Source organism: Aythya ferina (assembly GCF_964211825.1).
Source record: "Aythya ferina genome assembly, chromosome: 11".
NCBI classification, from domain to species: Eukaryota; Metazoa; Chordata; class Aves; order Anseriformes; family Anatidae; genus Aythya; species Aythya ferina.
The window spans coordinates 11182914-11196061 of record NC_140307.1 but is presented as its reverse complement, the minus strand read 5'-3'; the positions used below and the strand labels follow the sequence as shown (position 1 = coordinate 11196061).

Here is a 13148-nt window from a genome sequence, read left to right as displayed (position 1 = left end):
CGAAGACAAGAGCACAGCCTCGCTCCCCAGCGCTACGAGTGAAACGCGAGCTGCCCCCCGCACGACTCCCTTGGCTTTGGGTACAGCCGATCGCTCCTCTCGGGGCTCGAGCATCTCTCTTTGGAAGGGCCCGGACAGAGGTGTGAGGGCAGCCCCTCGCCTCGCCCTGGGAAGGAGCCCCAAGGCTCAAGTGCTCTTTGAACCACGGAAAGCGCGACTCCAGCAGGTGAAGGGAGTGCTCCCCCAGACCCGAGGCATCACTCCAAACGCTCGCTTGACCCTAGCAGAGCAGAGTACCATTGCAGCACGAAAAAGGCTCCGTTCCTTTTTTAAATAAGCAGCCCCAGCTGGGTGAAGTTAATCTGAATGCCCCTTTTATTAAATGCTGTGATAGTGCAGTGGTAACATTGAACAGAGTAAGACTGTTTAAACAAAAGCTGGAAGAGCAAGAAGGTTTTGTTGGTTTTTCTTTTAAAAAAAAAAAAAAAAAAGTTAGATGAGTTAAAACAGCATTGGTTGCCCCAAAGCAGAGATGCACAGGGGTTTTAATGTAGTGTTAAAGGTTAACTCACGTCTCCTCCGTGTGTCTAATACCCCAAACATGCCTTACACTTAAGAGTCTGAGTGAAAATTAAAAGGTAGCCGGTCAGATGAGCGCACACCACACATCAGGTGATGGGGAAAGAACCAACACTGATGTGGAGAAGTCAAGGAGTTGATGATGCTGCATCTACCGCTGTGCTCCCCTACGCTGCCGGGCCCCCACGTGGCCAGGGCATGAGGCGCCTCTAGGCTAACACACCACACAGCTGCATGTAAAGAGCTCCTATGCCAGTTCATAAACATCTTCCATTTACTATTTGGTGATTACATGTGTATATATAGTTCTCTAGGCAACACGTTTCAATGAGATAGTCAACTCTGAGGATACACAGGCCAATCTAACAATGAGAAATGCAGTTTCAGTCCAACAGAAGCTTGTTTTCCCTTTCCTCAAGAAAGGAGATGTAACCCTCTCTCCCCTCAAAAGCATTTTCAGGTCACACTCGCGTCCCCCGCTGCAACTATTCTTCGTCAGAGGAAGAGTTCTGATCCAGGGGGTACACCATGAACATCACATCTGGCCGCGACGGGACAGAGGGGTGACCAGGCCTCACGATTTCAAAGCCCAAGAAGCTGAACGTCTTCAGGAGTGGAGCTACCAAAGAGAAGGAAATCCGTTACCATCAGGAATAATCCTCTGTACCTGTGCTGCCCTACAAGCCACGACCATCACTCCTGGCTGAGAGGGGGACTTGAGCTGTGCACTCCACTGCGGCAGCCGCCCGGTTGCCCACCAGCTGCACGCCGATGTCTCTGTTCTGTGCTGAACTGGGGGGCTGCTCCCAGCACCCACTGAGCCCTGAAAGCGGGTCGTGCAGCAGCAGATGGGAACCTGCTTGCTCAGGGAGCAGTCAGAGATCTGCTGGCTCCATGAGGAGGACCTGGAGCTCGCTGCAGCCTCAGCTCAGCTGCGCACGTTGCCCCAGGAGAGCTGCAGCCCCAGAGCCCCACGCGTGCTCACCTGAGTGAGGCGAGGTTACATGGCACTAGCAGGGTGTGTGTCCCCTTGTTACTACAGCAGCCGCTCCCCTGTGACCTGAGAGCCACCCTGCCACAGCACCTCATCTCTGCGACACCTCCTGATGATTGGTCTCAGAGCTCTGCACAGTCACGCAGAGCAGCTCCTACGTGCCCTCAAGGTGATGCTGAATTTCAGCTGTGCAAAGACTCAGAGTCTGGAGCATTCTAGAGCTCGTACAAACAAGCCAGGTTCAATAGCAACATTCCCTGTGCTTTTTAAAAACGAGCAAAACCCAGCATCGGATGTCCCCTGTAAACAGCCACCATGGAGGTCACCTATGCAGCTACTGCTGGTGACACACTAGAGCAAGAGCTCTGTTTGGAAATTAATCTTGGTATAATAACGCGGAGCCACAGCTTCCTGGGGTCAGCACAGCTTAGCTGTAACAACGTGCTTCACTTCAGAGAAGGCAGTGCAGCTTGCGAAGCAGCAGAGTAAAATTAGAATTAAGATTTGAATTATTCCTGCCATGGTAATTGCTTGGTTACTAGCCTGCGTCTAGTAGGATTTGAAGTGACATGTACGTAGCTTGGTACCTCATCACAAATCTCAAACTTCCGTGCTTTAATCACTCATCCGACACATCTATCTTTAGATCCTAATGCAGTCCCCTTAAGCCCTAAGCATCTATAGCCGGGGTCAGGATTACCTGTAGGTCTAGGAAGGGCAAAAGTGCCAGGAGATCTTTAAAAAGCAGATGAGCACAAGGGCAACAAGCTACCAGTATTCATTTACCATGTATTAACCTCTCCTGGGTTTCCCCTTGCAAATCACAGAATCCTGGTGCCAAATGCCTTCCCTCCTTACCCAAGAAGGATTATTAACCACTATCTGGACAGGAAAGTACTCCAAGTTACTCAGGAGCAGCTTTCTCCTTGAGAATACCAGCAATAATTTAACTGCAGGACAGTAAAGCATATCCAGCTGGAGAAATCAAGATGTTCTCTCTCCCTCAGTCTCAAGACAGGGCTTATTTCCTGCATGAGAAACCATTTCTGATTTGTGAGAACACCACAGAAATTCTGCACGTAACAATTCCTGCAGTAGGACGTGTCCCCCGAAGCCCTGGGATGACCGGATTTTTGTACAGATCCAGCAGCACCATTTTAGATCTAAGGAGCAAACCTCCCAGCAGGGCTGAGTTCTCACCTCTATCTTCTCTGCTTTTTCTGAAGCAAATAAAGACGTAGTTTACTTTCATTTTTTCTTCAGCAAATTCCAACAGAGCTGATAACCTGCCAAGGAGGAAGAAGACAAAAGAACATCAGCTATAGGAAGTCCTGTCCTGAGGAAGCCACTGAGCACTATCAACTGTTTGGATGTTGTCAGGCAGAAAGATGACTTGTTTACAGACACCTTCCAGCGAACAATGGGTGCTGAAACAATGGACTTCCTGCCTTCATGTCCAGCCCTGCAAAACCGAGAGCTGTCCTCCACCAAGTCACCCCACAGCTCCGTGTCCTTGGCACCCGCCTGCCAGCACGCACGGCCCCGCCAGCCAGGAGCTTTGCATACGAGCCTTCAGAGGTGGGAAGCTGAATATCGCAGCTGTTTACATTCCTTCCCCTGGCACCACACGGGATCTCTAAGTTTTGCATGTTATGTAAAGATTTAAAAAAATAGAATAAAATAAAAGAGCTCATGCCAGGCAGAAAAGAAAACCATCGCTGCAGGAGCATGTGCACAGGCAAAGCTGTTTCCTGAACATATTATCTGGATGGCACAGCTGAGAAGCTGCATCATGAAACCCAGCTTCCTTCCAGCTAAATTATTTCTGCCCCCTCTCTTGATGGGAGCAGAGTGGCACTGACCCCATCCGAGCACCAGGGAGCCGCGTGGTGCTGCCGGCCTTGTAACCATTTATGATGCGGGCTGCTAGAGCAGTGACAAACAGGGCTCGAATCGAGATCTAATTAAACAGCAGTCAGTGAGACTGGAGCGCACTGAGGGAGATTAAATTTGCAAGGATTTTGTTAATATGGTAATGAACTACTTTAATTATAGCCTCTACTAGGCTGTTTTACCTAGCTAAAAATAATCTTGCAAAATCGTGCTTTAAGTCATGATGAGCTGGGCGGGTAAATACCCCCACGGAAGAACCTGCTCCCAGGAGAGCAGGCACACGGACAGCCAAAGGATTTATGGGCTGACTGCGGAAATTATGCAGAAACATTTATCTGGACTCGGATTCCAAGGAGACGAGCGTGAGGCAGCAGGGATACTGGCACTTACTGAAGGTGCCCAATGATGGTTTTTTGCAATTAGCTTGTGCCATTTGCTGGTAAACCCTATTTGGAAATTTAGGAGGGCTTCAGCGAGCTCTGCACAGGAATCTGGTGAAGCCACATCTGTGCTACAGCGCTCCCTGCCAGCGGAGATCTCTGGCGAAGCACTTGGCAGGAAGTAGCTGCTCTGGAAGCTGCGTTTACACAAACTTCCCAGAGCAGAGCTGTCTGGACAAAACACTCCCGTATTCTGCCAGCAGAGAAAAATCAGATTCTGGCAGAGCCAGAAGCCTGCATGGCAGCAGCCCAAGAGCAGAACCACCTACTGATGAGAAGGAGCACATCAATATAATGGAGTTTTTCCCTGAAAGAGAGGAAGACACTTGCCAAAATAAATACTTGCCAATTGGCCAGCGGAACAGAATTTTCCACAAAGTATGCAAAGAATCACTCCACTCATTTCTTGCTTATTTTTCATTAGCACAGGACCTCAAAAACAGTAACTTGTCTCAAACGATCTCCAAAGGGGGGAAAAATACATATGGAGGACTAACAGGACTCTTCTCTGAAGACAAGGCAGCAAAGACGTGCTTTAGCTGTACAGATCAGGAAGAGAGGCACCGTACATATGTACAGCTTGTTCTCCCCACACATGGAACATCACCAGCATAAGAGAAATACTGCTCCCTGTGGGCGCAGCTCCGGGATGCCAAACTCACCCTTCTTTGCTTCCATCAGCTAATAATCCGTCAGGGATTTCCACGAAGAGGCTCTGATTCGAGAGCACTGCATCCCAGGAGGAGGTCTTCACCTCTGTGACCTTGTACTGGAAGTGGACAATATGAGGCTTCCCTTCGTGCACTGGGACATCTTGGTTAACAGTGATCTTCTCGTCCTGGACAGGGGAGGGAGGAGAGCTCGTGAAATAGGCTTTAAGGTTAAAGAAAACAAAGTGTGAAACTACAGACCAAAAGTGTAAGAGACCATGCTTCAGTGAACATGCAAAGGAGCTGAGACTCATGCCCGAGTCTCAGCGCCCCTCACACCCACAAGGGGTTAAGAGCTATTGTTTTAAGCTGCCTGTATTTCCCAGAACACCTCGCTTTTGTTCTGGCCTAACAAAGAAATAGGAGTGAAAAGTAAAACCCTACATCCTAACAGACAGGGGAGATGCAAATGCAAAATAAATGCTATAATAATTTTACTGAGAACATTATACTTTTCCCTTCCCCTTTCATTGGCTCGGGGACACACCAAAACGAGTATTTCAGCCTTGGAGTGATTTTCTAGTCATGCTTTTCTGTTCAAGAGAACGCAGCTTTGCATATTCCCATTTTATTCAATTTCTGGGCAGCAAGAGTCCATTCATTCACCGCAGCTCCCAGCCACATCTTTGGAGGGTGGTTCATGAACTACCCTTCAAAGAACACAACCGACGAGCTGCAATAGCATCTGCTGTGGCAGCCTGACCACTTTTGTCTCCCCAGTCCCCAGCACAGTCTTTTTGTTTAAGGGATGACCACAAATTGCTTTCCCAGATTTTACAACCAACTGGTATGGCAAATGGCTCGCCTCCCGGTACAAGGGAGGAGAATACACAGCACAGAGACCCCCAAAATAGACAGAAGCTACGCGGATGCGAAAATTGTGACAAAGTCTTTTTCCAGAGACCACAAACATACATGTCCCCCTCTAACGCTTCTCTAACAAGCGTGCAGCCAGCCTCAAATTCAGCTTAGCAGTTCCTAGAAAACAATTCCGTGGTTAAATGCCATTCCTGCTCCTGGCAGTCTCCGTAGGCAGTTGGCTTGCCCAATAATATCTTCCACATTTAACTTTGAAAAGCCCCAGTGTCACAACTACAGAAATTCATTAGGCTCCAGAGTTAACGCTGTCAACTCCAGCACAAGCTGAATCGTTCCCATGTGCTGGGCTGCAGGCTGGTGCACGCTGTCCCACACACAGCTTGTACAGCTTGGGCAGCTCTGACGGGCAGGAGCAAACCAGGAAGGAGAAGCCAAGCCAGTGCTGCTCCCGAGCTTCAGGGACACCTGGGTGGGAGGTGCTTTAACCCACAGGGTCACTGGGCAGGGGTCCGTCCAGCCTCTGGGCATTGTATTTTATCAGGGTGAGTGACTGAGCAGCTCAGTATGAGCTCTGATCTGCTGACCAGCAGCTGGGCTGACAACAGAACAAGTGCTTTGGCTGCAGAACAGCAGCACCTCACCAGACTGCCCTTGATAAATCCTTTGTAGGCACATCTACACATCTCTGACCGTAACATCCACACCTGGGGACGTTTAGTGCAGCTTGGGGCTGCAGAATTCCTCCTCACAGCCACGGGGTGGGCAGGGGATATTGCCCTGCAGGTGTTTTATCCTACTAAGGTGTAAGCATTGCAGAAAGGGCAACGCTCAGCAAAACCCTCTGAGAACGTTGCTGGGCTCCTCTGCCCTGTTTCCCAGTGGTTTAACCCCTATTACCACATACACTGAAACAGTCCAGCCCCTTGGTTTGTCTGCTGTGACAAGGGAGAAGGCAGTGGGCATGTTAATGCTGGCGGTGAGGGAGCTCTGCATGTAAATCAGGAACTGCCTGGCTCTGGTAAGGGGAGCAGAGGAAGCTGCCGTTTGTTTGAGGCGCACAAAGCTGAGTGCGGGCCCACTGCAAAACAAGTTTACACTTCATCGGGGTAAATATCCTGTAGGAAATAGTTTATTCATTCAGTTTGAAAGGAGCCTGCGTGGTTGTGCCTGCCGTCAGGTTTCACCACGGTTTTTAGCCCAGTGCAGCAAGAAGCCCACCAGCAGCTGCTCCAGGAGAGGTTAAACCAGACAGCTGCTGAGCGAGGCACAGCAGAGCTGCAGAAAGAGTCAGGTTTGAGCCCAGAGAGAGCTCTGCACCACAGAGGCCAATTTAAAAACAGAGCAAAACAAGGGGATTATGCACATCTTTCACCGGTGACTTCATGGGAGCCTTTTCTAGTTGTTTTCCTGTGCAGAGAACATCTCCATTCCAGAAGAGATCTCTCTCAAGGAAGAGACAGGCTCACAGATGCTTTTCCCATATTTCACCAAAACAAGAACAGGGCGAGGAAGCTGAGTAAAGCAGGCTGGGATTGACACGCTGCAGGGGGAGGCACACGCGTGCGTTTGTGTGGGAAGGCTGGCAGAAGCCTGCGAGAGCAGGGGAAGAGCTTTTCTGCCGTCACGTAGCCCTGCTGCATCCAGAAGTCAGGCACTTTTGAAGCCTTCCCCAGGCTCCCAATCTTGGGAGCTTTTTCCAAGTCCCCCGATACACAGCCTGCTATTGCAGAGGCAGTGAAACTGTGGGGATGAACAGAAGCCGTGCCCCTGGTTCTGTGAGAATTACGCTTACGCAGCCTGGCTCGGGCAGCTGGCGTTTTATTCCCGTGTATCAAAATAGAGCTCGCGAGATCCCCAGGAGAGGAGCTGTTCCTGGGAAGCAGCAGCCCAGGAACCTGCTCAAAGCACAACCCTGTTTTTGCATCAAGCGAAACCCAGTTAAGCTCCTCGAGCACCCCGATCAGGACGGAGGGAGGCCCCTCCGTGCTGGCAGGGAAGGAGGGATGCACACTGAGCTCTGCCACGGCCAGGCAGCTCCAGAAGCCCCCGCAGGCAGCCTGCTGTCCACATGTACTATACCTGCAGCCTCCTGCCAAGTTTGCTGGCCAGAGCACGGACGTCGCACAAAGCCCCTCCTGGCTGCCCAGCACTGACTCCCATCACCATTGCTTTCCCAGCTCTACAGAGCTCCCTCGATAAAAGGTGGAGCATCAAGTCCCTTAAAATGAAAACACCAACAGCTACTGGGAGCCCCAGCTGCCCGATCCATAGCCCTGCTGTACACGAGCGCTGTGCTGCACGCTCAGGAGGCAGTTGTGTTCAGAAAGGTCAGCCCTTGAACTGGAACAGCTGACACAGCTGGAAAAAGTACTTAAGCTTTTGGGCCCAGATGCCTTTCCAGGTCATGCTGGCTGGAAAGCCCAGCCTGCCATACCTGCCGTACCTTCAGCGAGCTGTGGAGAGGGGCAGAGAGTCACAGAGCTGTTCAGATTGGAAAAGGCCTCCAAAATCACTGAGTCCAACCCCAAACCTTGCACTGGCAAGTCCACCACTAAGCCACATTGCAAAACCCTACAGGTAGATGTTTCTTGAGACCTCCAGGGATGGTGACGCAGCCACTTCCAACGCCACACAGCCCCTTCAGTAAAGGCATTTCTCCTAACACCCAACCAACCCCCTGCCACACCAGCACAACTTGAGGCCCTCTCCCATCGCCACATCAGAGGTGGGACTTCAAACCACTGGAGGTGGTTTACAAACACAACCTGTTCCACCCTGGGATGAGCTACATGAAGGAAGGGGCCAATCCCCTGCCAGGCTCTGGTGGCAAGGTGGGTTTTGTCAGCAAAACCCTGGAGGAAGTTGTGTTCTGACTTCTGAGAAGCAGCTATCTGGACGAGATCTCCTCAGGCAGCAAGCCCTGCCTACACACCACCACCGAAGGCTTCTGTGCTGATTCAAGGCTGTACTCAAATCAAATACTTCAAAGCCTCTAAACTGTGACTCTTTTCACCAGCATCTCCTCCACGTCTAGACTATTTTCCACCTCTGGTCCTGCTTGGTGTGTACGCGAGGTTTGGCAAATTTGGCCTGCAGGAGTTGAAGTTGCAGGGTCACCTAGTTGTCATCCATCAGACCCTGACAGAACGCAGCTCACGTCCTGAGCCCTCCTGAAGCTGCTCATGTCTCTTCTTTGTGCAAAATGAAGCCAGCAGAGCTGCTTGCTGCCTCTCTGGACTCCACATCCCTCTAACATCTGCGACAATTCAACAGCATTAAGCTGATGTCACATTGTTATGAAGAGGCTAGAGCTTGACATTTATTCACAAGGCAAGCAGGCAAGGCACACGCTACAAATTCACCAGCTCTGCATTAAAGCAAACTCCTCTGAAAGCAGCCCCGAGGTCTCTTGTTTCTCATGAGTTTCCACAGGAGACTTTGGTAGCTGCAACCTGAAAGGGCCTGCATCCTTTCATCATACGAAGGCTGCTTGCCTCCCACGGGGTAATTAAAATCAAGTCTAACACCTATGACAGCAATTCTGTCTGAGCAGCCAGATCTGCAAGCTTAGCAGAAATTCAGGCAGCCTCATCTGATAGCACTTTACACCCTGGCTTGGGGAAAAACAGTGCCTGTCCCAGAAGGGAGACAGATGTGCAGCACTGTAACGTAACGCAGAGAAGCTGCACAAGTGCTGATTATTCCACAGAAAGAGCCAATTCATCGGAAGGCCAAGAGGAAAGATCCTTTAGAATGAGGGTGGCCACGGAAAAAAAGCAACACAGACCCACGTACTCCTAGGCCAGTTTGCAGACACGAACACCCCACGATCTTGCCTCACCCTCTGTGTGCATTCCAGAAACGTTCCCGTTTGTGAGCCTCCTGCTTTTGTGAGGTTCAGGCAGCGTTACCTTCCGGACCAGGGCACGGGAAGGAGCTTATCGACCCTTCTCTCCCAGCATTTCACCTTTCTGCTTCCCATTTCCTCTTTTTGCATAACATGCAAGAAGTTGCTTCATGTGCTGATAACGCCAGCTCTGCAGGCAGCAGCTGAAACAGGCTCTGGGAACTGGGCTAGCCAGTCATTTGCTGCACACCTTTGATAAGAAGTTTCTTAACAAACAGGTGATACTTAAGCAAGGCAGAGCTGCAAGCAGCTCAGTCATGTGCCAGCAGGGCTGCTGAAAAAGCTAACAGCCTTCCCATTTATTACCTTGAAGACTTTTGCATTTATTCCCATCAGGCTGAGGAAGGAAGCGAGCAGATTTGTTACACGGAGCATTGTTTAGACATCCGATCTTTCTCACCTTATATATCAGAGCTGAAAGAGAAGGATCCCTGCTACCCCCTCGCCCACCGGGGATCTTCGACAGTGGGTGAGGGGCATCAGGAGCACCACAGAGGCCCTGGAACGATGTGCCTGCAGCACTGCAGCTGGGGACAGTTACTCAAAGGTAAGATACTACTGCAAGACAAAAAGGGACAACAGAAAAACACCAGGTTACGTTAGCAGGGGTCCAAGTTTCTGATACTCCAGCTCCCCATAACCCCAAACCGCCTGTATTCCCGCTCCTCTGCGGGAGGTGAGGGGCAGCTGCCGAGCCTTTGGTGCCCGGAGGTCTCTGGTAAAACATTTTGCTGCCCAGGCACTGCTGTGTCGGGGAAGGGCAGTGCTCTGTTCGAAATGGAGGAGGGGCTTTGCAGCCAAGATCCCAGAGAGTGCTGAGCAACCTCATGCTAATAAGGGACGCCTGGAAGGCTGCCAATAGCAGATGGCTGGAAACGCATGACCAGATGAGCACACATTTTCTGTAGACAAATATCTACAAATAGATCAACAGGGCCCAGAAGGAGGAGGTTTAAGTTTCACATTTTCAAAACCGGGAGGAGGCGAAAGGGCTGGTTCTTCAGATACCTTGAATGTACTCCGCAGCATCCCAGCTGACATCCTCACATGCACGTGAAACACCACACAAGCATCCTTCAGCCCAACCCTACATATTACAAGCTCACCCCACAGACTGTGTCCTAAGATCTATTTTAAGAGCTTAACGCAAGAAGAAAGAGTTCCCCTTGTGGTCTTTGAGTTTGCTGGAATCTCATCTGTATGCTCTTTTAGGATCACTTCTAACGCAGGCTTTAACATCTATTCTAGCTTTCAGCACATTCATGGAATCAAGTTATTTTACTCCAGGAGCATTGCTTCCTTTCTCAGCACCATAAAAGCTCTTTGCCAAGGCACAGGGCAGCAGCGGTTACTCTGCTCCCGAAGCCTGCAAAAGCAAGGCAGAGTTGCCAGTCATTCTCCAGCATTCCCAGGACGAAACACGCCAGCACAGAGCTATGCAAACACCACCTGGGCACAGCTTCCCTGAGAAATAAAGGGGAACGGGAGGGTTTTCGATGGGCAAACTGACAGAGGAACACGGCTGTACGGGACAGCCTCTGCAGAAGCATTCACAAGTGGCTGGCTGTCCTGAAACTTCTCAGCTGAGGTGCTTCCAGGATGGTGTTTTTCACTCCAGGAGCCAGGCAGTCCTCGGTATCAAAGCACCCAGCACTGAGCTGCACCGCCTGAACAGCACGCAGGGAACACACACCAACAGGCTGCAAACAAACTACCGAAACATCTACGGGTGCCAAAAAACCCAACCCAACAGCCTGCCAACATGGTTACGACACAGGCAGAATCTGCTAAGATCTTGTCCGTCCACCTCGTACCGAACTAATCTTTCTGCAGGAAACACAAATATTCTTCCTCCACGCGTTTCCTTCTCCTCCAGGTTTGCTAGGCAGGGCTCTCCGGAGGTGCTCCCACGCGGCCGTGGCGTGTAGCCGATGCTGCTTGCAGTAAAGGCTGCTCAGACACGCTCAGAAGAGAGCTTAAGCAGTCGCATCGAAGATGTCTGAGGGCAAAATCCCTTCCACACATGCTCAGTCGCACTCCGTATTAATACAGTCCCTCCGCACGGCATGACTGGGGCTATCAATGGACCAGTGTGTATTCAGTAGTAGTGGATGTGGAGAGGCATGACAAAGCACTTTGCTGTGCAATTCCCCACCCCCAGAAAGCTGTTGGCAGCTTTGTTTTTCCCTTCCCTCCTCCCTCACCCCCCCAGCTAACAATGTACTATTGATAGCTCTCTCCGACTTGCAGCCAATGCATCAAGAAGCTGGATAATGAAGTGTAGTTGTGGGAAAAAAAAAATAAAAAAAAAGAGGCAGCAGTTTTCATGCAAAGCAGCTCAAGGCACTTCCCAGTTTTGCTTCCTCTGGCACATGTAGAAGTCAAAACACAAGACCCCTTCAAGCGCTGAGCCCTCTGGGGCTTTGCCTAGCCCAGACCTGCACGCTGCCTCTCTCCTCCCACCAACCTCTGCAGCTGCAGCCAGGCAGGGCCCTAAAAGCAGCCCCGGGGTGCAAGCACGTGTGGGGGGCACAAATTAAGAGGTTTTGCTTCATCCCAATGTGCATCGGCAGCAGTCCTACGAAGAACTTCATGCACTGGCCCAGCAAAGCCTCGTCCCTCGACGCACCCCGTTTAGAGCTTAAAATGAGGGCTGCGCTCCCATCCGCTGCAGCCCCTCTTCGTTTTGCTTTCCAGCAGCTCAGAGTGAGAGGCATGGAGCTCAGCGAGCGCCTTGCACTGCAGCAGCTCCCGGAGCTTCTTCACCAAGTCCTGCCTGAAACGGGAGCTGCTGCCGAGTGCACCCAGCGGGTGTCATTTCAACTCGCCACGCTGCCAGCGGCCCCACAGCCGTGCCCCGGCCCTGGGCAGCGCAGGGGACGATGACTCCACTCCTCAGCCTGCTCCCGCCGGCTCCCCAGCACCTCCAGGCCGCTGCCGCTTTCCGTCCATGCCAACAACCGGCACCGCTGGGTCCAGGAGGCTCCAAATTTGGGTGGGTTCGGTGTTGTTTTTTTTCCTTACGCTGAAGACTTGTGCCAAGTGGACAGACCCACGCAGCCCCCTCGGCGTTAAAAAAACAAACCTGTTTGCTTCTTAAAGGCTGCCCTGGGGATGCAGATGAGCACAGCCCAGAGGAACAAGCCCCTGTGCTGCCAGCCCCGCACAGAGCAGCCCCAGCAGAGGAGCACCCAAAAAACACCCCACAAACACCCTGCAAACACCCCGCACAGCCCAGTGCCGGCCCCACACCCCCCGCAGCCCTTCACCGCCGGGCTGAGGGGCTCGGGGACAGCCCCAGCGGCCCTGGGGAGCCCCCCGAGGGGATGCCCGCGCACCCCCCGTGCTCGGAGCCGCCCCGCAGGGCGCTGCCCGCACACGGGGCCCGGCCGCCCCCTGCCCGCCTCCGCCGGGGGAAGGCCGCGGCCCTCCGGGCCCACCCGGCCGGGGCTCCCCGAGCTCAGCAGCGGCGGCCCGCCGAGAAGCCGAGCCGAGCCGAGCCGAGCCGAGCCAGGCCGCGCACCTGTCCTGGGTGTTTATCATCCTCGGCTGCCTCCGGCTGCGCTGGGCTCCGCTCCGCTCCGCTCCGCACCTCCGCCCTCCGCCGCCGCCGCGCTTCGACTGACCCCGCCGCGCGCCGCGCCACGCCCCCTTCCCCCCGCGCCACGCCCCCTTTTCCCCGCGCGAGGCCACGCCCGTTTTGTCGGGGCCACGCCCACCCCCCCCTCCCACGGTCCCGCGCGCCGGGCCCGCTGGGTAGCGCCGCCGCCCCAAACAAAGGCGCGTGGCGCATGCGCGCTGTGCTC

General features: G+C 52.5%; 1 protein-coding gene across 1 annotated transcript; it reads right to left on the bottom strand.

Moving 5' to 3' along the window:
• Window positions 1-357: 357 nt before the first annotated feature.
• OAZ2 (ornithine decarboxylase antizyme 2) lies at window positions 358-12924 on the bottom strand. Its single transcript, XM_084532450.1, is given in 6 exon segments — window positions 358-1198; window positions 2774-2859; window positions 4569-4744; window positions 9743-9823; window positions 9825-9900; window positions 12866-12924. Coding segments are annotated over 6 exon segments (573 nt in total). The 5' UTR covers window positions 12886-12924; the 3' UTR covers window positions 358-1064.
• Between the last annotated feature and the right edge of the window lie 224 nt (window positions 12925-13148).